The 22,560-nt window shown below is 35.4% G+C and overlaps 1 protein-coding gene across 3 annotated transcripts in view; it reads right to left on the bottom strand.

The window, feature by feature from the left end:
- The window catches only part of LOC139980386 (uncharacterized), a 32,251-nt gene extending 13,426 nt beyond the window's left edge, over nucleotides 1-18,825 (bottom strand). For 2 of the 3 annotated variants that reach the window (XM_071992024.1, XM_071992026.1), the window contains exons 1-12: nucleotides 18,299-18,825; nucleotides 11,548-11,631; nucleotides 11,265-11,315; nucleotides 10,411-10,457; nucleotides 8,779-8,933; nucleotides 6,963-7,066; nucleotides 5,728-5,836; nucleotides 5,054-5,124; nucleotides 3,944-4,044; nucleotides 3,331-3,458; nucleotides 1,925-2,105; nucleotides 636-710 (exon numbers count right to left, since the gene is read on the bottom strand). In XM_071992024.1, the coding sequence (XP_071848125.1) occupies nucleotides 636-710; nucleotides 1,925-2,105; nucleotides 3,331-3,458; nucleotides 3,944-4,044; nucleotides 5,054-5,124; nucleotides 5,728-5,836; nucleotides 6,963-7,066; nucleotides 8,779-8,933; nucleotides 10,411-10,457; nucleotides 11,265-11,315; nucleotides 11,548-11,631; nucleotides 18,299-18,418 (1,226 nt within the window). In that variant the 5' untranslated portion in view covers nucleotides 18,419-18,825. The remainder of the gene's footprint in view (nucleotides 1-635; nucleotides 711-1,924; nucleotides 2,106-3,330; nucleotides 3,459-3,943; nucleotides 4,045-5,053; nucleotides 5,125-5,727; nucleotides 5,837-6,962; nucleotides 7,067-8,778; nucleotides 8,934-10,410; nucleotides 10,458-11,264; nucleotides 11,316-11,547; nucleotides 11,632-18,298) is intronic. The other variant, XM_071992025.1, reaches the window with a different exon arrangement.
- Between the last annotated feature and the right edge of the window lie 3,735 nt (nucleotides 18,826-22,560).

Below are 22,560 nucleotides of genomic sequence, written 5' to 3'. Positions count from 1 at the left end.
AGTAACGATAAAAAAAAAACGTCTGAAGCAACGTGATGAACTATTTAAATTAGTTCACAAACATAAACAATAACACCCACAAATGTTTTTCTTTACAGGTTCATTCAAATTGAAATTTGCTACAAACAAAAAATTATCATCTTGTACAGTTATCCATTCTTTACATTGTAATATTCAGTTCATTCATTTAATAGACATTGAGCACCTCAGCTTACATTACTTTTGATCTTATCATTTTTTTGTTCATGTTATTTTATGAACTTATGTGATTGCAATCTGTGTAAGTGCTTAAAAATATAAGCCAGAAAAAAAACCACAGCTGCAAAACAAAAGCAAATGTCAGAATTGCAAGTCCCCAATCAAGTGAAGCAAAATGTCTTTGCTCAACAAATGGGGATATGACCTCACTATAAATCAGGTTGTTTTGTAATTTTGTATAAATAAAGGTATATTAATATTTGGATTGGAGCATGCAAATGACAACAGGGTGTTTAATCTGAAGTATAAACCATACAAGCTAATATTTCAACCTCTTTGACATGCAGTATTATATTTGATATATATTTTTATTTTTATTATTTAATTTAATTTATTATTTATTTTTTAATTGATATATATTTAATGGATATCATTACCTATTAGACATCCCTCTTCCTCTGAATGGTTCGTTCTGATTCACATTACGATTAATAAAACGAGGTGGCTGTTGCCTGAAACAAAATTATGTTAGTTCCATAAAATAACATTCAAAAGTTCCAATTTTTTATGATAGAGAGTTATCGTGTATTTTAAATAAGATTTACACATCATCAAGAACATTAGAATCATTGATTTCATCTCAAAACGGGGGTAATATTGATTCCTTGTCAGACACATGAAATTATAAACTTGTCCATTACTTTAAAGTCTTACGAGGAATTACGATGTTCCCTTTTTTGGGTGTATTACATGTCCTTGCTTATATATATTGTCAATGGATATGGTCAATGTCACATATGCCTCATTGTGGTTCTTGAAACTATATGGAGACTTCACATGCTGATTTGAGTGACACATATCAAAACTGATTTGTCAAATTATTAAAAAATTCATACTATTTTTATTGCAAATTTAATGAAAGAGACAGTGCTGAGGATGAATTTATAATGATTTTTAGACAGCATTAGATCTGAAAAGTTTGCCACCAAACACACAAACCAGAATGATTACAATCCTTTTCAAAACTACAAGGTTAGGCATCACTTCCAAGTCTAGTAAACTGCCATCAAATTGCACTTTAAGCATAGAATTTTATGTACAGTTTTAACAGGATTGGGATAGCTGTTTGCTATCTGAAATAATTTGAAAGTGATGTCCAAATTAGCATTTTAGAAAAAATATTGAAACCTTTTTGGCAACTTTCTTATCAGAATCTTGGGATGTCTGCTGCCTACTAAATGAAATTAAATTTCCATCCATCGGAACACACAGTTGCAAAAATGTTTAATAATGGTGTGACACCATAGTTGTGAATATCTTTCACTTTCAAGTTGGCTAAAAGCCCATTAATTTTTATCCTTGTCCTAAAATGTGCAAAGAGAACAACAAACAAAACATTACACTGTTATATTTATGAAACTTTAACAATACAGGATGCAATGAATCCAACTAACCAACTAAAGAAAGTATTAGTATTATTTTAAGGAACAACATACACTAATAACTTTTAGATAAGTTTCATTTCGTTTATTTATGTTTAAGTGAGTTCTGCTTAGATACAAATTATCCAAAGTTACTTAAATAAATAAATCAAAATGTTTCACCACTCATGTATTTTCATTTGCCATCATTTTGAAAGATTTCTTTTTTGGGGGGGATTGAGGGGGGGAGGAGGAGTATTAAGGGATTTGAGGTGGAGTGTTGTAAAGTGGGGTTATTCTCTTACTTGTGAGGTGCTGGCATCCTTTGTCTAACTCTCCCTGACTGCATGTCAGATGGATGAGGAGGGTATGGAATGTTCTGCTGTTCAAAAGGCAAACCATTGGCAGACTGAAAAGAATGGTGGATAGCAGGCAATGGCTGCTTTCCTCTTCTGGGTACTCTTTCTCTATGTCTGATACCATCTGCTATTGTAATGACAAAAAAAAGAAGGAATCTGTTGCATCAAACTGAGTGTAAAGCAGCCTTTGTTGGACCTGTGTGGAAAGTTGCACACTTCAAGACTTACTAACCAACAGACAAAATGTTTGCCAATAGTTCAAATCAACTAAAGGTTACAGATTCATGCTAATGCACACTGTAAGCTTTGTGTAAAGCTGAGTAACAACAATGCTGGGGGGGGGAGGGGGAGGACTACACTTCACCTCAGAAGATGCTGATATTTTCAGTATTTGAGGTAAACGTTTTCATCTATACGCTATACAAATGAAATCACTATGCAATGGACACAATTAATGTCTTCTACATTTTTTCTTTCGTTTCTTGACAAGGATAGGGAATAATAATATAGATTTCATATTCAGGTTTTTCTAAAAATCTTTGTTAACTCTGCTACCATCTACCAGAACTTTTGTACTTGAAAAGGCTATAAATGATCTCCCCTTTATAATCAACTGAATTTTATTTATTTATTTTCACATCAGTATTCACTTTTAGTTTTTTAACAGCAATATTGAAACTATGATAAAATATGGTTTGGCTGTGAAACATCAATCCATATGCACAGTTTATAACCATGACTAAATTTACAATTAGGGTAGAGCCTTGCAATTCTGCTGCCTGGATGGATGGATATAATGCATAAAACGCTTTCTGTGTCATCTTTTCAATCTACTCTCATTAAACAATTAAAAGTAATGACATTTTTGTCTTCTGTAATACAGATACGGAAATAAATAAAAAAAATCATAGTATGCATAAATGCTTCCTTCTTTTCTCCTCAAAATGTTTACACAAGTTTTTGTAGTAATACTCTGTCAGTTTGGTGAAATTCCAAACCAAACGCAAAACTACTTTAAACTAAAACGAAAGTAACGATGCCATTTGTCTTCAATAAATCTATAAATATCTACACATTTGACGAAACCGTAGAGTCGACGTAACCAAAGAGTCGCCTCTCTTTGTGTAACACATTCTAGTAAGGATGTGCCTACTTCACAGTTTCCTTTTAGATGTGTATAATGTAATAATTATCAGATTATAAATGTGAAAGCCAAACCAATTAATCATTAGCAGAGTCTGGCAGCAAAAGTTCATCAAATAAACGGAGCATATTTACTAGGAAACAAAATGACCGCGTACACTGTACAGTCAATGCTAAAATGAAAGTACAAAGGGTATGTTTGTCTTTACCTATATCTGCTGAATACTTCTGATAGTAACCTGGTAAATTCTTGTACGAGTTTCCACTGGGTAGTCTCATAGGCACTTGGTGAGGGAAGCTAACGATAGGACGTATGTTCCTCATAGGTACAGTGCGCCTGTGGAGTCATCAAGTAGCAAGGGCAAAATCTAATATACATTTTTTTCTTAGAATTAGAAAAAATTCAAATGATCAGGCCTCGAAATTCAGGATATTTACTGGATAAATGCCAGTGGATTTCACCGTTTGCCAGTAGACAAAATTCACTAGCATTTTCCTGCCAGTAGAAATAATAATAAGAATATTAATGCATGATAAGTCTGTTAACAATCGCCAGGCAAAGAATCGGCATGATATACATTGTAATGAGTGCTTTCTAACAGAAATGCATACACACTCTTTCACACAGTAAGGTTCAGAGAAAAAGAACAGCATGAATAATTAAATACACATATTCTGTCAAATGTTCATAACAAGTTGTTACGAACTGAGCAAATTCTCAAGACTTTGGTTCTTTTTTATTTCCTTTCTATCCAGCAAAATTTGACTTTAGATGGTTTCTAAATAGAATCAAGCAAAATAGAGGGAAATGACTTAACATACTTTTCCCCAATTTCTTGTATGAACACTGTCACAGATCCATTGCCTGGTGCAACCTCTTGAATATGACCCTCAAAAAACTTCTTGTTGTTGTCTGAGTTTATCTACAAAGGGAAAATGAAGAGAACAAAAGTTGTACTTCTAAAATTAAAAAATAATACAAAGGTAATTACTACATCCTAATGAATCTCACAAATTGGGAGAATTTAACATGGGCAGGGGCCTATACATGGTTTGGCTACAAGGAAAGTCATAGTCGAAATGTCAATCAGCATCAATTGAAAGGAAGAAGGGGGATGGGGAAGTGAAGGAGGGAAAACGTTAGACCGACATTAGGAACATGTTTCCGTCAATTTTTATTGAGTGAGAGGGGTATAGGAATTTTGCCCTGTGCCACACATTGATTTGTGCAACAGTTTACATATGAGAACACAGTTTATGCGAATTATATCAATAACAGTTAAGAGTTTAAGTATAAGAGTTTGACTAAATTTGACCAATGCGGCAGCTTTAATTTGAAGCTACATATCAAGTAAGAGGTTTATTGTTTAACTTGTTGGAGTTGCAGGGTATATATAAAGGTTTTCAGACTTTGACATTTGTTAAGCTTGTAGCTCTATTAGAAACAGTATTCTTATTCTAAGGTGAATTCACAAATCAAGTATTAAGTTCAAGCTTATCCTTTGGAATCATCATGCCTACAAGGTTTCAGATTCTGAACTCTACCAACCACCAAAATTCTTTGAACCCATTAAAAACAATACCGTTCTTTTACTCACTCAAGTAGATTCACATACAATGTATAAAGTTCATCTATAATTTATTTTTGGAGTTGTCATACTTGCAAAGTTTAAGAACTCAAATGACCTTTGAACACCACCAAAATATGGAATTTGTACACACACACATAGTCATAAGGACACCAATTTAATACTTTTCAGTTATCATGTTCACAAGTCAGGGCATCACATACACACACATATATGCAATCACCATCACACTGATTCCTTTCATACACCCCACATGCCATTACCAAGCCATAAGATTCATTTTTGCATCTGGCAAGGCCTAAAAACTGGGATAGAAATAAACCGGAGGCATCTTTATACTTACAGAGACCTGGCACTTTTCACCCGGAGAAAATTGTAAGCCTCTTGCCAGGATTAGGTCTTGCTGTTGTTGATCTGTAAGTATTTTGTTGATAAAATTGCAATAAATATATATATTTGTTACCTTTACCAAACATACAAATTTTCATAAAAGTACAATACAAGCTGTACAAACGCATTTCATACCCGCAAAAAAGATTTCTAATCAGATGTTGCCCTTTTCATTTTCCACGAAATTGTGCAAACTAAAGTCAGATAGACCATGAAACCACCACTAGCAAGAATTGAAATTCACAAAATCATAGAAAAGCAAAAATACTACCTATAGACAAGAAGCATTCTAATCAAGATTTATGCAGAAAACAACAGATTACACTAATTGATGCAAAGTACTCGCCTGATAGATAAGCAGACAAACAAACTGCCAGTCTGTTACTAAATTCAGATTAATTGATAGTATATCATTAATTCCAGTGGCAAATATTCATGTTAGAAACATTCAAGATTAATTCATTACACAGGAAAATTTCCAGTCCATTGTTTAACGTTATAATACTAGACTAATTAGCTATGTATCTTCTAGATCCACAAAATCACATCAGATCCAAAGACACGTTTTCTGTTGAATCCTGTAAAATGATTAACTTAAAAAAAATTTCATGAAAATATGACCATTACCTTTCTTGTTTTCATTCCATGAATCGAATTCAACATTACGATACATCTCCGGATCTAGTGCTTTTGCCACTCGATATGGAAGGGGTGGTCTTTTCTTCAGCCTTTCATCCTGAGAAGGTTAAACATATCAGAACTACAAAGTTAATCGAGGTGCACGTATCTTTGAAACCGACATCAACGCACACATGTGATATTACTTTCGCTTTAGTTTAGATAAAGACAGCAGAACTAATCAATCTCCACTTCCAGCTGACAAGCTGACATGAAAGAGGTGGGAATTCCCCTAAATATATGAAGGTATGAAAGTAAGCAGTGCAAAGGAACAGAAAGCAGTTGATTACAGAGGATTAGCAGTAACATGACATTCTTGTTTAATTTGCAGTTTTTATATTAAATAGTAAAATCTCTGGCAGATATAGATTTCTTTGAAAGATACAGATATATGATGTTGCTTGTTTGTCTGTTATGTGATGTTCTGTACATAAAAGTCTACATTAAGCTGGAGTAAATACACAGCAATTTTAGTAACTTGAAATTAACAATGAGCTTAAAAATGTTATCAATGCTCAACATCCAAACCAAATGATAAAGTTTATAAACTATTCATGGGCAATTGCACATACCTTTAAGACACATTTTCAAAAGGTTACTAATAGAGCACATGATTAAGCATTTGATACTGGAGAAAGCAAGAACACATATCATTTTTTTTTTTCATTTAAAATTTTAATAAAAAAGGGAGGTTAGCAGAAAGTATTAAACATTCTGGGAAACTGTCAAGGTTTGGGATGGCTGCAATAAGACAATCTAAGATAATGTCTGTTATGTGATGTTCTGTACATAAAAGTCTACATTAAGCTGGAGTAAATACACAGCAATTTTAGTAACTTGAAATTAACAATGAGCTTAAAAATGTTATCAATGCTCAACATCCAAACCAAATGATAAAGTTTATAAACTATTCATGGGCAATTGCACATACCTTTAAGACACATTTTCAAAAGGTTACTAATAGAGCACATGATTAAGCATTTGATACTGGAGAAAGCAAGAACACATATCATTTTTTTTTTTCATTTAAAATTTTAATAAAAAAGGGAGGTTAGCAGAAAGTATTAAACATTCTGGGAAACTGTCAAGGTTTGGGATGGCTGCAATAAGACAATCTAAGATAATGAATTTCACCCCACCCCCTCCTCCATCTTCTACTATCCTTACAAGAGTTTGTTATTTACCATTTCAGCAGGTTCAGATGCTGATTCCCTGAGTATGTCTACTGCCTGATCAGCTTCTTTCGGCACCTTAAAGACTTCCTTATATAAAATCTCATATAGTACAGCTGTATTAAGTAAAAAGAAAGAGACAGCGAAGAGCATGAAACAATTCTGGTAACAAGTTGTGCAACATAAAAGTCATGGAAGAGAGATGACAATCACAATACAGGAAGGGACAAAAAAGATATAATGCTTAAAATGTTTACTTATTTTCCATAAATTTTTTTACTTCTGGTCGCACTGCCTCATTGCTTTAACTATGTATTAAGAAATTGACATCATTGTGATTTATTGGAAGAAATAAACAAACAACAATAGTAAAAAGTTTCCACTTGTAGCTACTGTTAGATGATCACAAAAGGAAAACTCTTGTGGTAAATGTTAACTGTTTCAATATTTTTTACTATTTTCATGTCATAGTTCTTCTGCATAAACTTACATAAACCAAAGTTTGATAACACGTTGAATGTATCTGGCAGAAGCAGAGGGAGTGACATCATCATGGCAAATGAGTTCAAAATGTCTTGGCTAATTCATTTACCCACAGATGAAAGCAATATTCACTAAAAATTATTATAAATCGTCATAAAGCTTTGAATTCACACTCCCACGACGACGATAACGACAATATGAATCAAGGACAAATAAACAAACAAGACTATAAAAGGAAGGAAAGTGTTTCAAAAACATGCAATATGACATTACAGACAACCTACAATGTTCCACTTTGTGAAGTATATAGAGTTTATCAAGCAAAAACTAAATTATCTTCAAACAACCATATCTAGAGTTTTGAACAAACTTTTGAGATGGAGTTTCAATCTAATAGTATAGAGTATTTTTGTTGTTCCTGAAATTGTCCAATTCCTTCCCACCAGAAGAATACAATTAATGATAATAAAATGCTCCATCTCAAAGAGAAACACACCAATGATGAAGTAAAATGAGACACAAACCCAACAATCATCTTTGGCTATATGCTGTGAGGAGAAGATTACCCCCAAACAGCTAAGGAGACTCTTGTTTCGTTTTGAAGAATACAAGTCATGTCTGAGAGCTGTCATTTAGTGAATCTGTGATGTCAAAGTGCTAGTAGGAACTGAAACCTTTACTTTTACTTTTACGGTGCCTTTCAATCATAAGGTCCCGAGTTTGAGTCACTCCAAGATTTATGTATGTCGTCTAGTTACAGAGTTGTTGACAATTGACAAAATCATGGACGTTAAATATGAATCTAAGAGACTGACTTTGGTCAGCTGGTGGCTTTGATAAGCCAATGATGGCTTCTTCGCGAGTTCCTGCTTGCAGGAGGGTTTAAAATACATACAGACTTCAATTTTTTCTCTACATATGTACAAGGTAGATTGTAAAAAGTGTTGACAATGAAACCATTGTCATCATTAGGTCATGTTACAAGATTCCTTAGTTTTGGGTCAACATTTGCAAAACCCTTCCACTCAAACAATCAACTTTGCAATAAATAAAGAAAACATAACAAATTTAGTTGTAATGGGAAGTTTTTTGCATGAGTCATCTTAATCACATGATCCTATATGGTTGGGTTTGTGCCTCCTTTAACAATAATGTTTCTTACAATGGCTCTAAATCCACACGAAAAAGAAACTTTTGATCTCTTAATTTTAGGCAAACTGCTTGTGTATCTAGAGATTAGTGAGGTTTGTGATGTAAGTGGACAATAACATGCATATTCATAAGCCATAATTCATGCAGAAGTTAATATGCATATACAGGATTCACATGCATAGTCATGAGTTACCTTGGCATACAGCAGCATTCTGCTGAAATGTCTTTGTGAAAACACTATCATAGTGATTTCCATGTGAAAAGCAAAGCATTATCCTTTTATCAAATCCGTTCTGTGTGACGTCTGATGGCGGTTTTCCTGGAAACTGATAGATAAGAAAATCCCTCCTGCAAGAGAATAGAAAACTTTCTGGTCAAGAACAAAATAAAATCTGTTGCATCCTCTGATAAATTACAAATCAAAAAATTAATACAATAGCCACAATTCTTCTTCTAGGTACCAGTATATTACATCTAGAATTTTACATTTCATGATGGTCAGTATTTTGCAATATTTTGACTGTACCAACTTTCGATCAGAACAAGATGAAAACTGACTAAAGTGACTAAACCATTACCAACATTTCTTCATCAGGGGCACAATCATGTATGCTTCTGGAGGGGGGGGGGGGACTACAGCCTCCCCCATAAAAAACACAGTGAGAGCCTGCCCACCACTGCCAAGCAGAATATTACAAAAAATGCTAGTGTTCAGTTCATAAATATATAACACAAATATACCGTACACCCCTAAACAGTTCAAAATTCTTCAACATCTTTTTCATCCATTTTGCATCTAAGAGTACCAACACACTAAACACACCAACCAAATTAGGTTTCTCACTATGTGAATGTCAACATCAGTACATTTAATGCAAAAAAAGTATTCTGACCAGAAAGAGAGTGTGTAACTAACAAGAAATTGCAATAATCAGCTTCACAAAATGTACTATTAGGGAACTACCTGAGCTGATGCAGACAATTACAACAAGATTATCAGTTATATATGCATAACAAGTGTTAAGAACATTTTACAAGTGTTCAGTCAACTTGTATTAATACTTAAAATGCATACTACATCTAAATAAACACAAGAAAACAGCAAAAAATAATAATTGTGAAGTAGATTGATCCAGTCTCCATGATATACTTCAACTAATTTTACTAAACTACTGTAAGGTTACTCTGTTTTTTACTTGATTATAACTACTGTGACAAAGCACTCAAACAATATGGGTATTATTAAATACTGTTGATACCACATGGCCCTGCACCAAACTCAACAAACTGGACTCAAAACTCAGTTCTTACTTCCCTATCTTTTGGAAACCACATGCAGTGAACATTGTGTATAAGTTCACTTTGTTTGCACAGTGCAACAGGTAGACCAAGCAGACCAAAACCAAACCACAAAATAATCCAGCTGTCCTTTAGGTTAGTTTGATTCACCTATTTTATATTTTTGCAGGTATATATATCGCACAATAAATAGTACGTGAGTAAACATTCAAGACGCTAAATGTGATATGTTTGTACTGTATGGACATATAACTTACGTTTCCTGTAGATTTCATCAAATATAAACAATACTGTATATGCAACTTAAATTTAATTCAAAGACATTTGCATATATGACAAACAACGGGTGTACAGTAAGGGGATTAGTAATAAAACTCTTAGGATGGAATATAATGAAAGTAAAAATTACAATTAGTTTATATCTGCTTATATTTATAGTTCCCTGAGCATAGCATAATACTGCACAGTACATCGAAATTGGATGTTCATATTAAATTTGAAGTATGTTAATGGAATTAATACTTACTTGTATAAGAGAGACAATGCACTTATTTCAACTTGACCAGCCCATTCCTGTAGAAAACATTGAAAACAAAAAGTGATCATCATTTAAGTTTAGGAAAACTAGTTAATATATATCCATATTGCATTGCTCCAGAGTCAGTAGTAGGTATGAAGATACAATATATGCAGTGCTTAGTGGTGACCTGTGGTGAGGATATTTGGCTTCAAGTAGTTTAATTCATAAAACTGTTTCAACATTTTAAAATTTCTACCATGTTTTCTTTCTTTTCTTTCTTTGTATTGACAATTTAATTCACGGAGAAAAATTTGTGAAGTGATTTACACTAAAACAATGTTAAAACAACAAAATATTGTGAAACAATTGAAATTCAATTAATAGCTGTTAGAATGTCTGGTTATGGTTTTTAGGTGATGACAAGTCTTATGCATGCAACAAGTTTGAATAATTCTGCATAGAATCAGAAGCACTGTGTATTTTGAAATTGAATTAAAAGTAGTTCACACAAGAGTAAAGAAAAAGAAGGAACGTCAACAATACCCGCAAATTGCAATCCAATCATCTTAAGCCAAATTCTGCTTTATTACAAGTTTTGACCTGCACAGGTTTTTGCTTAGATTTTTGTTTGATGGGCTGATAGACTTATTTAGCTTGACTTTTCTGTTTAAAAGTCTCCTGACAAGGAAGCAAGCCAAAAAAATGATTTATATGATTAACGAAAATGAAATATCAGGAATTGAGAGCACAAATGCCCTGATATGGGGGAACAGGAGACTTGGTCCAGTGGTTTTGATATGCCTGAAATGACTGAAATAAACAGATATTTAACCTCCATGCCAAGTTTTAATGTAACTTACCTTGGGGTTCTTTAAGTGATAAAGGTAGTGATCAAAAGATCCTGGGATAAACTGTGAAATGGAACAAATCAAAGAACTTGAATTTTGAAAAGAGATTTGAAAATTTACAAGTAAAATAAACAGAAGAAAATATTTGCTAGATATTAATTACTTAAGCATATTTTTACATCTTAAATTCTCAAATAAATGAGATTTATAGTATGTATTATAATATATATGAATGCCCATATTGCAGAGCTAAGGACCACCCTTAAAAACTACAAATTTATACAAAGGAACTTACAGGTTCAAATTGCTCACGATGATGTGACATAAAACTGATGCAAGCCTCCCTCACTGCATAATGAAAAACTTGAGTGTAAAACATCTGGAGAGAAAATGAATAAGAAGGCACATTGTAAATATCGTGCAGTATATATAGTGGTAAACCCAATATACAGTCTACACCAACCCTCCCGAATGTACTCAGGGAAACAGGATTCTTTCTGCTTTTCCTTCGGAAAACCGGACCTTACATTTTGGTTGTCTGAACAGCAACTTTCATTGTCATAAAAGATGTAGCAAAATAACCATGAGTCCATGACCAATATGTACACTGTAGGAGAGATGTGTACCGTATGCTGGTGAATAGAACATGTACTTTGGGGGTGATAGCAATTTATCATTTCACCTACTGAATTTTGGGGTACATATAGTTACAATGCAATCTAAATTTAAAGGTCAACCACTAGTCGTCTGCTGGACAACCTCCACTACTGACTTTGGTTGTCCGAACAGAACTTTGGTCGTCTCGAATGACCGGATTACCATTACAAATTTACTCTGGTACTCCTGTAGGAAAAAGGACAGGATAGCAGTCAGGTGGCAAGGTGGAAGACAGGCGAGGGAGTTGGTGGGGTATGCTCTTGCCTGCTGGACAAGAATAGAAGGACCCAACATGCCAGCTAGCTTGTGATTCCTTGAAATACAGAACTTTTGCTCAAAATTCAAATAACTATCATACTAATATATTTAGAGCAAGTTAGTTAAATTGTCAAAGAATTAAGTGAGAACCAGAAAAGATTTATATCAACCCCTTGTGGGCATCAACCATGTAATTCACTGATAAGGATTTTACAACATAGAATTTTAAACCAAAATGTTTCAATATCCAGAAAGAAGTCTGCCTATAGACATATTTTATAGTGTATGCACTATGAAGCAGATTTCATTACCTGGATGCCCAGTATGTTTCGTTGAAGGCCTATAGAGCCCCTTCACAGAACTATAACTGAACTGAATTTTAACCAAACTATGTTCACCAAAAGAAAGTCATAAATTTGCAGAATTCACAGAATACTTGTAGCTTCAATTTTGGATTATCATGTTTAAATGGTTTTCAGCATTTGATGCCTGTTGACCTCATGTGACCTTTGACCTCTACCAATTTCAACAGGATTCTTTAACTCACCAAGTTGGATCTACATACTAAGTATGAAGTTAAAGATAGATGTATCTTGTTCACAAAGTTTGATCATTGAACTACAGAGAAAACAATAGGCTTCTCGTACTCAATAAGACGGATCCACATACAAGTATGAAGTTAATCCATCATTAACTTTTTGAGTTATCGCTTTTACACACAAGTGTCACATACATATATACACACAGCCATCACCATTGCATAGATTCCTTTGCCTCTGGCAAATGAAATATGAACACATGAACAATGTAAGTTTGCATCATCAAATATCACATATCATCAAATAGGACTAAAAATGGGGAAAAACATCTTTCCTAACCCTTAGGATTCATTAGCCTATGAGTCACCAACTGTTTTGTACAAGCACTGACACCTATGTATTAGAACACGCGAGACTAGTAGTCTAGATCTATTGTACTGGCTGGGATACAAAGTCGAGAGTAACTCCAAAGTCCATGATCAATGGTACTTACTATAATGGCAATAGTTCTGTTCAATTTGTGTCAAGAATTCAACATGCTCAAACAAGGTCAAACTTTACATTCACAACAGTTTGAAATACTTTAATGTTTACTGTAGGTATTGTCCCTGTATCACAATTGGTCTCAGTTATGGATATAATGAATGAAATGCAGTATGTTGTTTCTTACTTCAATAATATGTAAGGTATGTAGAGGTTACAAGAAAACTAGTAACATTGTAAGACTCGATGCACGCTTTTAACATCCACAACACTTTTGTCTACAAATTGTGCCACACTCACCTCAATTCCCATTAACAGAATTGATTATCAGGGAATACTTTAGTTTCCAACTTTTTGTAGCAATTTTTGTAGACCCTGAATTTTGTCTCTTATAAAACACATTCTTGTGTACTAAAAACTGCTATGCATCTTTTGACATATACTAGTGCTGAAAATCAACTCTTTCCTTTGTAGTCGACTAATCGCATAGCTCTTCTCGTGATTACGGTGATTACTCGGTCACAGTTATGACGTCATCACTGTCATTTTTACATTGCCAAAATACAGTCAAAACAAATCTTTCTTCATGGTGCAGTCTTTATTTTCTTTTTAAAGTGTCTTAATGTGTGTTGTCTAAATCATGTTAAAACATCTACCCAACTAAAACTGTGAACAATTTTCAATCTAAAACGTGCTTAAAATCCTTCATAATAAATAAAAAACTTAAGAATGAATCTACGAGGCTACTACAACTACTAGCACTAATAAAAGCAAATGTGCAAACAATGAATAGATGTAACACCTTGTAGTGGTGTGATGATTAGTATGCAAGAGTTTTCTGTAGGACATTCAACATTCTAGGCTAGGCTCTAGCCTAGTGCAATATTTAGCAGGCACATATTTTGCTCATTGAAATTAAACTACACTGCAATCGACATACTCGATCAGACATCCGATAATTTATGTGAGCCAGGCTAGTAATGAAGTAAATGTAAACATGTTTGAAGACATGACTAATACTTTGGCAATCGCAAAAGATCTATAACTTATGAATTTGCGATTAGGCGCAAGGATTAAACATTGCTAGGACTGAATGTTGCACTGCAGAACAAGCGATATAATATACTGACAAGCAAATATAACGGGGGCAGGTGCTTGCCGATTTTTAACACAGCACAGTGCTAGTGTAGCATTGTGAGAACCAGTACTTTGTGATTTTTGCTGACAAACTGCTTTAGTGTTGTTTTTGATAGGTTAGGCTATTTTTCAAAAGCAAGTTTTGTGTAGTGCTAGCTTGTAGTCGATTAAATCAAACTTCCAAAGTGTAATCGCGACTACTGGTGATGAATCGATTACGACTATTAGCAATAATATATACATCTATTCACTTCTGTAAAGCAGTTTCAACATTTTAGCATGCGATACTGGAGGATTTTATTCCCAGATTAGCGGTCAGTAGCTATTTGCAAAACAGTAAAGTTTGCCTCCAAAAGGCACAGCAGCCAATATCCCCCCTTATTTTTATTCCCTCCCCCACCCATACACATGCTAAAAATGTCCAAAAGGAAGCAGATAGAGAGAACTCTTGAAGATAAGGTGAACATTGGTTCAAGTACTTTAAGTACTGCACAGTACTATTGGAAACTTGATTTCAATTTTGAATTGAAATTGTCCCATTAAAAAGAATTGCAATAGATGTATTGTAATTTATACATGGAAACTGATATCTGAAGGAATCCTTGTAGCGATATCATGCATACTTCATAGATTGTGTTCTATTTCACTGACATGGAAGAACCATTGAACTCCACTCACTACTGTAGAACTTAGGCACTTTGCACTTCAGTAGACTTTGACACAACTGATGAGAAGATGTCACACACCATACAAGAAAACCATCCGATATAGTCTATGTTTACAACAGATCATAAAAATATTCCAGATAAACTGTTGTTTGTCTTGTAAACTGTTACTCCATGCTCTGTGCAATAACACAAGCTTGTCAAAACCTACAAAGGTTACAATACCTTTGAAAGGGGAACACTTTCAAAGATTTTGTGAAGCTTAGCTCTGCTTTGAACTGATATGTTGTTGGCTTGAATTTGCATGCTGTGAATTGTACAGTTTTGCAATTCTTACCCATTTGCAGGTCCAAAGTTCATTCACCCCTGTATAATACCATATGCTAACAAAGTATCAACAACCTGCCCTCGGTTGGTGGCTCTAGAACTCATAACATCACACACAAACCTTCCAATGAAAACAACCTCTCCCACTCTTTGTGACAAAATGCTGAGAAAACAACTACAGTTAACTAGTAGCTATCAGTGTATAAATTTAAGAAATTTCAAGTGGTTGTCCCCAGAACAACCAGCTCACCAATTTTTGGTTGTCCTGCTGCAATTTTGGTTGTCCTGCAGTGGAAACATGTAAAGTAGGTTATATGTTTTTGGGATAGCCATAGGTACTCCAATAAGGAGAAGATAAATTAGTTTACGTCCATGTTGCTAACGTATCGCCACATGTTGCTATTTCGCTCTGATTCGTGCGTACAATCTTCTGTGAAGTGTAATGCTTGAGTATTTGTAGGCTAATGATGTTAACTTTGCATTGCAGACATACCTCTATTGGCTTCACAGAAATATGAGAGATGAGTATAAATTACATGATGTATTAAACTTTGGGGGGGGGGGGGAATGACTAGTTGGTATAAGTTTTCCTAAGTTGACCACTTTTAATATTTCATTTTTTATCAAAACACCAACCATATTGCTTACATAGAACTGCAGGCTTGTTACAAGACTGAGGGCAAAACTTTAACTGAATTGCCCAGAAAAGATTCCAGTCATATTAACCGTATCTTTTAAGAACCAACCTTCCGATGAATAACACACAACTCAAATCATACATATGGTTGTAATACACAGAGTCATGTCTCTTGACACAAGTTGACAGTAACCTTCTGTACATGCATTAGTACTTTATGTTGTCAGATTCATGACAAAACTTCATTGACTTTAGCGTGCTGCTTCATTGCATGCTGCCAACAGGCTACTCTATGTACATATTGCAAGTACAAAGTACAAAAGGGGTCTGGATAGCCCCTGCAAAGGCAGATCCTGGTTTTAAGCAATCATCTGTGACTTTCAAGTTTCAACACAAACCAAGTGGATACACACCTTTCCTGGGCAAATTCTTGTTGCTCAAATTAACAGTCAAACCAATACAAATCACATGCATGCTTTGACTGCAATATACAATAATGAAAAACGTTGTAGTCAACACAGTGAACAATATTTTTCTGGCACAGATCGAGCTATGTAATCAACTGGCGGTGGAGAATATGACTGGAGAGTATGTGTCCATACACCCGCTCTCTCTGCTAGAGAAGTGTTACTTGAAAGGTCCTTGATTATGTAAAATATGCAGCCATCATAGAGCCTAGTTTACATTTTTCAAGGTCAAACATTTGCCCCTGCATGCATCCAAGTATTATAACAAAAATATTCCCAAATCTATGCAAACAAGTACATGGTCATCTTTGTGTGCTTATATACTAGGCTTAAACAATAGTATGATGGTATAAATTTGCAATTAGTCTTTGGCATTGATGTTCTTTAACAAGATAGAGGTGATGAGGCTGATTTTGCGGTTAAGTTCTATCATCCAGCTATGTTACTTTTCAATAGTTTGACCAGATTCCCTCCAAAGAAACACCTATGTATACTTGTAAGGTCAGGAGTCAAACTGCTCAAAGTAAGGAAAAATATCCCTTACTTTGTGCATGTGTTTTATTTTACTGTATAATTCCGCTAATTGGGAAGAATAATCCACGAAAGTGTCTCAAGATACAATATTAATGTATCGTTGTATCATTATGGTAATTTCGGCCATTTTAGCTAAGACTGTGTACAGTAGATTAAGATTGCAATTGAAAAAGTGGTTACAAATTGACTTACGAACACAGCAACTACAGTGTCTATCAGTGCAGTTACATATACTGCATGTAAAACACACTACCCAGAGTAAGGAGTCACACAAATTTCTTGTACATCAGCATACCATAAAAACATTGTTTAAACTTTCAAGATTGAAATGCATAAGGAGGAATAAAACTACATTGAACTTTAAGCGAGCTGCATCATTTTATCAAAAGTTTGGATTTTAATCAAATTTTAGGAATTCTTGACATAGTTTTACTCTTGGAATGAAGGATATTAATTTGTAGTGATGCAATACAATCAAAATAGTTTTCGCTGTTTCGATAGTCACCCTCACTCTTTTGTACTGTAATTCCTCCAGTGTACCCCTCTGAGTCATGGATGACGCTGCCTTTTTTAAGGATTTCGAAGAAAAGAAAAATGACCAATTTTAATGTGGCTGCATGATATATAGAGGTTTATTTAGCACCCTCTCGTCTGTGTAACATATAACCTACAGGAAATATGTGTTTTCCTTGGAAATTACACTTGCCACCAATCTAATCTTTACTGGAGAGTCACAACCTTCATAATTTGTTTTCATCGCTGATATTGTTATAATGTTTATTTCGTGCCGGCTGGGACACTCTTCCTATTTCTGGACTTCGGAAGGTCTGCTGTAATTATTCAAGAGGCTATCTAAATTGTAACTTGGTTAGTTACAGTTAAGTTAATAGAATATCCCCTAGTAATACCTCTAGGCTACTATCCATTTCACTAAAACTTAGACATTTCTTGCTGATTTGGTAAGACTGACTGAAAAGTGAAATTAATACTATGTCGATCCTGTGGAATTGGTACCAATACTGACAGAACTGTAGCCAAATTAGCTTTGATCAGTTTTTGTACTGTCACTTGTGAAAACATAGCTTAAAATTGTCTGCCAATCTGCATATATAGCAATTTTAACCTGGCTTAAGCATTTGCAACTTAAAATTAAAAGTCTATTCAGACCGAAAACGGCTTAAAAACTTGTCAGACAATGATAATACTAGGTCTAACCTATGTCAATATATATGCCAAGAAAGTTTGTAAAGCGAATGCCAAGAAAGCCTGTTAGGCTGATATCAGGCTATAACTAAAACTAATGTTTAACCTATACTGTAAGCCTAATGTTAAGTTCATGTACCTGCTCTGCGACAGCCCTAAATAGGCAAGAGCCATCCTTTGCTGTTATCTTCCTGTACAACCCAACGGAGCTGAGATACTGGTCGATAGGTTCCGTCTTGTAATTGTAATTACGTCTCATTGTGAATTGTACTACTGTAGCTATATTAAAATGGCAAATTCCCTACATAAAATGGAGGCTGCGATCATTGTGCGAAGGCCACTGAAAGTTAAAAAATTAAAAAAATGAAACTCAGGGAAAAGGGAATTTCCAGCTAGTCTGCGGTGTCTGTACCTCCTCGCATGGCTCTTCACGTGTGGGGACAGTGTTTACATTATCCGCATGCACTGTGCTAAGCAGGTATGGTCTAGTTTCGTGATTGGTCATGAAAAACAGTGTAAACGAACATCACTGTTGCAATTTTAGAAAAGCCACAAATGAGGAACACTCGCATTTATAGACTAAGAAGTTATTTTACATCTTTTCTTTACAAAAATAGATATCACTGCTATGTAATAGTGCAATATGCAATTTTGACGACCGCAATGTCCATTCCCAATAGCCAATGAGATCTCACGTTTGTAGGAAATTAAAGGGGATTTTATGTGTTGCAATACCTTCCTTGGTCTGCTTTGGATGCACAGCAGACGACAGATGTCGTCTGATAACGTTACTCCACAGTGTTTTACATTGCACAGTGTTCCTACATTACGTATGAATAAGTAAATCGAACATGTTACATTGACACATCTATTCTCGAAAGACACAAAACTATCCAAATTGTGAAGAAGGTTTTGGCCTCAGCCTTGATTTCTCAGCTTACTGCTTACAATTTTTGCTTTTAATTTCCTTCAGTGTATCGAAAAGACGCATATGAAGTAATATCTATATTCTTTGGCTTGCCTCCATTGCTTGAACCTCTATACTTCTTTTACATGTCTTGATATACTGCGATGAAAGTTGGCAATGGTTTTATTATTAAAACGAGGTCGTCCAGTTAGGTCCCTCATAAAGTGTATGGACTTTTGTCGAGCTTGGAGGGTATAGTTTGGAAGCCGCAATTGTATACAGACGTTCTATTAAGTATAGCATGCTGATAAAACGTATTTAGGTGATCTCAAATGATGGATATGAGCCTCTCAAGTGCAAATCGTCATACAATATGGCATACAGAAAGGAATATGTACTACCAGAGACATATTTAAAAATGCAGGTGTATGGTTAGCATAACAATAAAACTACTATACTTAAAATATAGGCGGTACCAACACTGTTCCTACCTACCTTACAATATCATCATTGGGGATCAGATCTTGTTCGGCCAATATTTTATAATGACTTTTGTGTTTGCATGCCAAAATTGTTATGCATGGTATTTTAATAATGCCTATCAAAAGCCCGATGATCCCTTAAACAGAAATTTTATCACAATTAATAGGTGTTTGGTTCTATGACGTAGTGACTCCATGACTAATCGTGCTACTGACATCCAATACAGTGAAGTATATTATCTGATAACGTAACAATGAGACCATGTTGTGGTTTACCGTCTTGTTTAAGCATAACTTACTCAGTAAACATATGCAAGATCACAACTGATCTATAGTTACTGTTCGACGGAGAAACCGTAAGAAGCCTGGACAGGGGTGGATTAGCCTAAAGTACCACGGTTTACCTGCTTAGAACTGGTACACCGCTTGGTGACTAAAGGCCTCTAAGTATGGAACGCCAAAAGGACCACATCTGGCGCTACTACTCTAAACTGGAGGTGCTACTACCCTAAACAGGAGGTGCTACTACCCTAAACAGGGGTGCTACTACTCTTATTAGGAAGTGCTACTACTCTAAACAGGAGGTGCTACTACTCTAAACAGGAGGTGCTACTACTCTAAATAGGAGGTGCTACTACTCCTAAGTGACGATACTGCTAAGGTCAATGTGCCTCAATGCAGCACCTCTACAGGGTGAGATGGCGAAGGCGTCAATTTCATGATGCGCCATCGCTTCCCAGGGCCGCCGTTTGGATAACTGAGCCGTGTAACAATTAATTTGGTCCCTTGTTACATTAGTAACGTCCGGCCAGACAATATATACCACGAAAAAATGTCCGTCCGGACACTATTTAACTGGAAAGTATGTCCCGGCCTATGTAGCAGTATATTTTGTCCCTTGTAGAAAGTATTCATATTTGCTAAGGAAATATTGTCCGGTGAGACTAACTATCAGGTGTGTAGCGAGGAATTTACCAAGGGAGGAGCGAAGCATGTAGGCAAACTATCTAAGCGTAGCGCCATCATAAGTTGGCACGAAGCGTACAAGAAAATTTAGCCGGAAATGCCCCCCAGATCGCTGGAAATGGCACTTCCCAGGCCTTTTAATTTGCATCTAACCATTTTTGTTGTTGAAATTACTAGCGATATCAAAAAATCATTAAAAAAATATGCTCAAGGGGGGGGGGGGGCGGTCGCCCCCTTCGCCCCCTTGGCTACGCGCCTGCTAAATATCCTTGTAAATTTGGTCCACATTCAATAGTACACAACAGTGCATGTAAGCATGACTCCATGTTTTCCTACTAAAATGATGTTTTGCAACAATTCAAGTCAGGCATGTGTGTCGATAACACACAACGAAGGAACGAGAAACATGTTCTCTATTGCAATAAGAGAAAGAAACATATTGTCCGTACAGTAGGCTAGCTCACTCGATCAGTATAACAACAGGTATGAGTTGTGATTGAATGTCGTGATAATTGTTTCAAATGAAACAACATGTAAATAGTTCTTTCATTCAAAATGCAATCACCGCTCACCATGAATGATATGGATTTAATCGTGAATAACTTGCTATTGAGACACATTAATAGCATCAATACCAATATATTTAATGTCATTGTACGACCTGGGAGCCTTATTCAAATCACAAAATCTAAAGCTGGAATTCGGTTGCACATAAGAACGTCCTAGTTCAGAACATGATGTTTGGTCCGTCAAAAGGCAGGTTGAAGCAGCAAACACAATCCCCCTCTTTGACCAACTTATTGTTTCAAACCAACAATATTTAAAAAAAAAACCTTTTCCTCGACCCCTTAATTCAAAATCTCCTTAAGGAGAGGATTTCAAATATTTTTGAGTAGGTGTTCAATAACACCTACTCAAAAATAATTTGAAATCCTCTCTAGATAAGCTAGATTATTTAAACTGGGAGGAGGCTTCAGCTTTAGCAGAGGGAGGGGCCTCCTGCTTAGGAACCCGGTGTCCAGAGGGCTTCTGAGTAAACCTCTGGAAGCATGCTCTTCCGGGGAACAGCCCATCCACCAGAGACGGATTTCTTTTTTTTCTTTGCTTAGTTCTCCTCCCGGGAGGATGGGGTTGCCACGTCTGGAGCGGCCTCTCAATATTTAAGCTTCCCCTCATTGTAGTTTTAAATCTTCCATCATGTGAATATTGCTTGTTTTCTTTACCCTTTACGTTGTATCAATATTTAATAGTCTGCATTAAAATATTTATTGCTAATTCCCCACCCACCCCCTCTCACAATATGTTTGGTCCGTATACTGCACAACTATATATCACCATATATATACACCTGCAATATGTACAAAGCTGTGCATTTGTTTGGGAATGTTAGGTCTACACTCATGGTTGTGTAGATTAAACAGTTCCATTTCTCGTGTGAGTTTGAAAGGGGAGGGGTGTACAGGCGCGTATCCAGGATTTTCAAATCCTGGGGGCGCGAATTACTATCTAAGCGGAGCGCCACCATCGGTTGGCGCGCAGCGTACAAGAAAATTTCTGGTTTTGAAACCCCCCAGATCACCGGAAACGGCACTTCTCGGGCTTGAAATGACCAACCAGATGTACACTTTTTGCCTGAGAACCAAGTATTTCCTAATAGTTTTTTTTTCCATCCATAACCTTTTTGAAGATTGTCAACTCGGCACACATCATGTTCGACCTGATCGCATCTCCTGTGGGTCTTTGCTTTTGTAGGTGATTCTACGTCGCGGCCCACAATACCCATCAGCCCCACTTTTCAAGGTTTTAAGCCCCATATTTGTTCAGAATTTGAAAATTCACATTTCTCGTGAATACACTCACTTCAAAACATACCCATAATGTTGTACAAAATTTCATCTATGGACAACCAATATAGAAAAAACTTCCTTCAACCCCTAACAGACCGGTCAAAATTGCACGAGTAGAGGGAAGTGTGATGTAGAATGTTGGTCAGAAATTTTCTAAAATTCAGACACAGTTAATTTATTGGTGTACAAATATTAAAAC

This window comes from Apostichopus japonicus, chromosome 14 (genome assembly GCF_037975245.1).
Source record: "Apostichopus japonicus isolate 1M-3 chromosome 14, ASM3797524v1, whole genome shotgun sequence".
NCBI classification, from domain to species: Eukaryota; Metazoa; Echinodermata; class Holothuroidea; order Aspidochirotida; family Stichopodidae; genus Apostichopus; species Apostichopus japonicus.
Note: the sequence above shows the minus strand (reverse complement) of the source record. Positions and strands in the feature narration are given on the sequence as shown.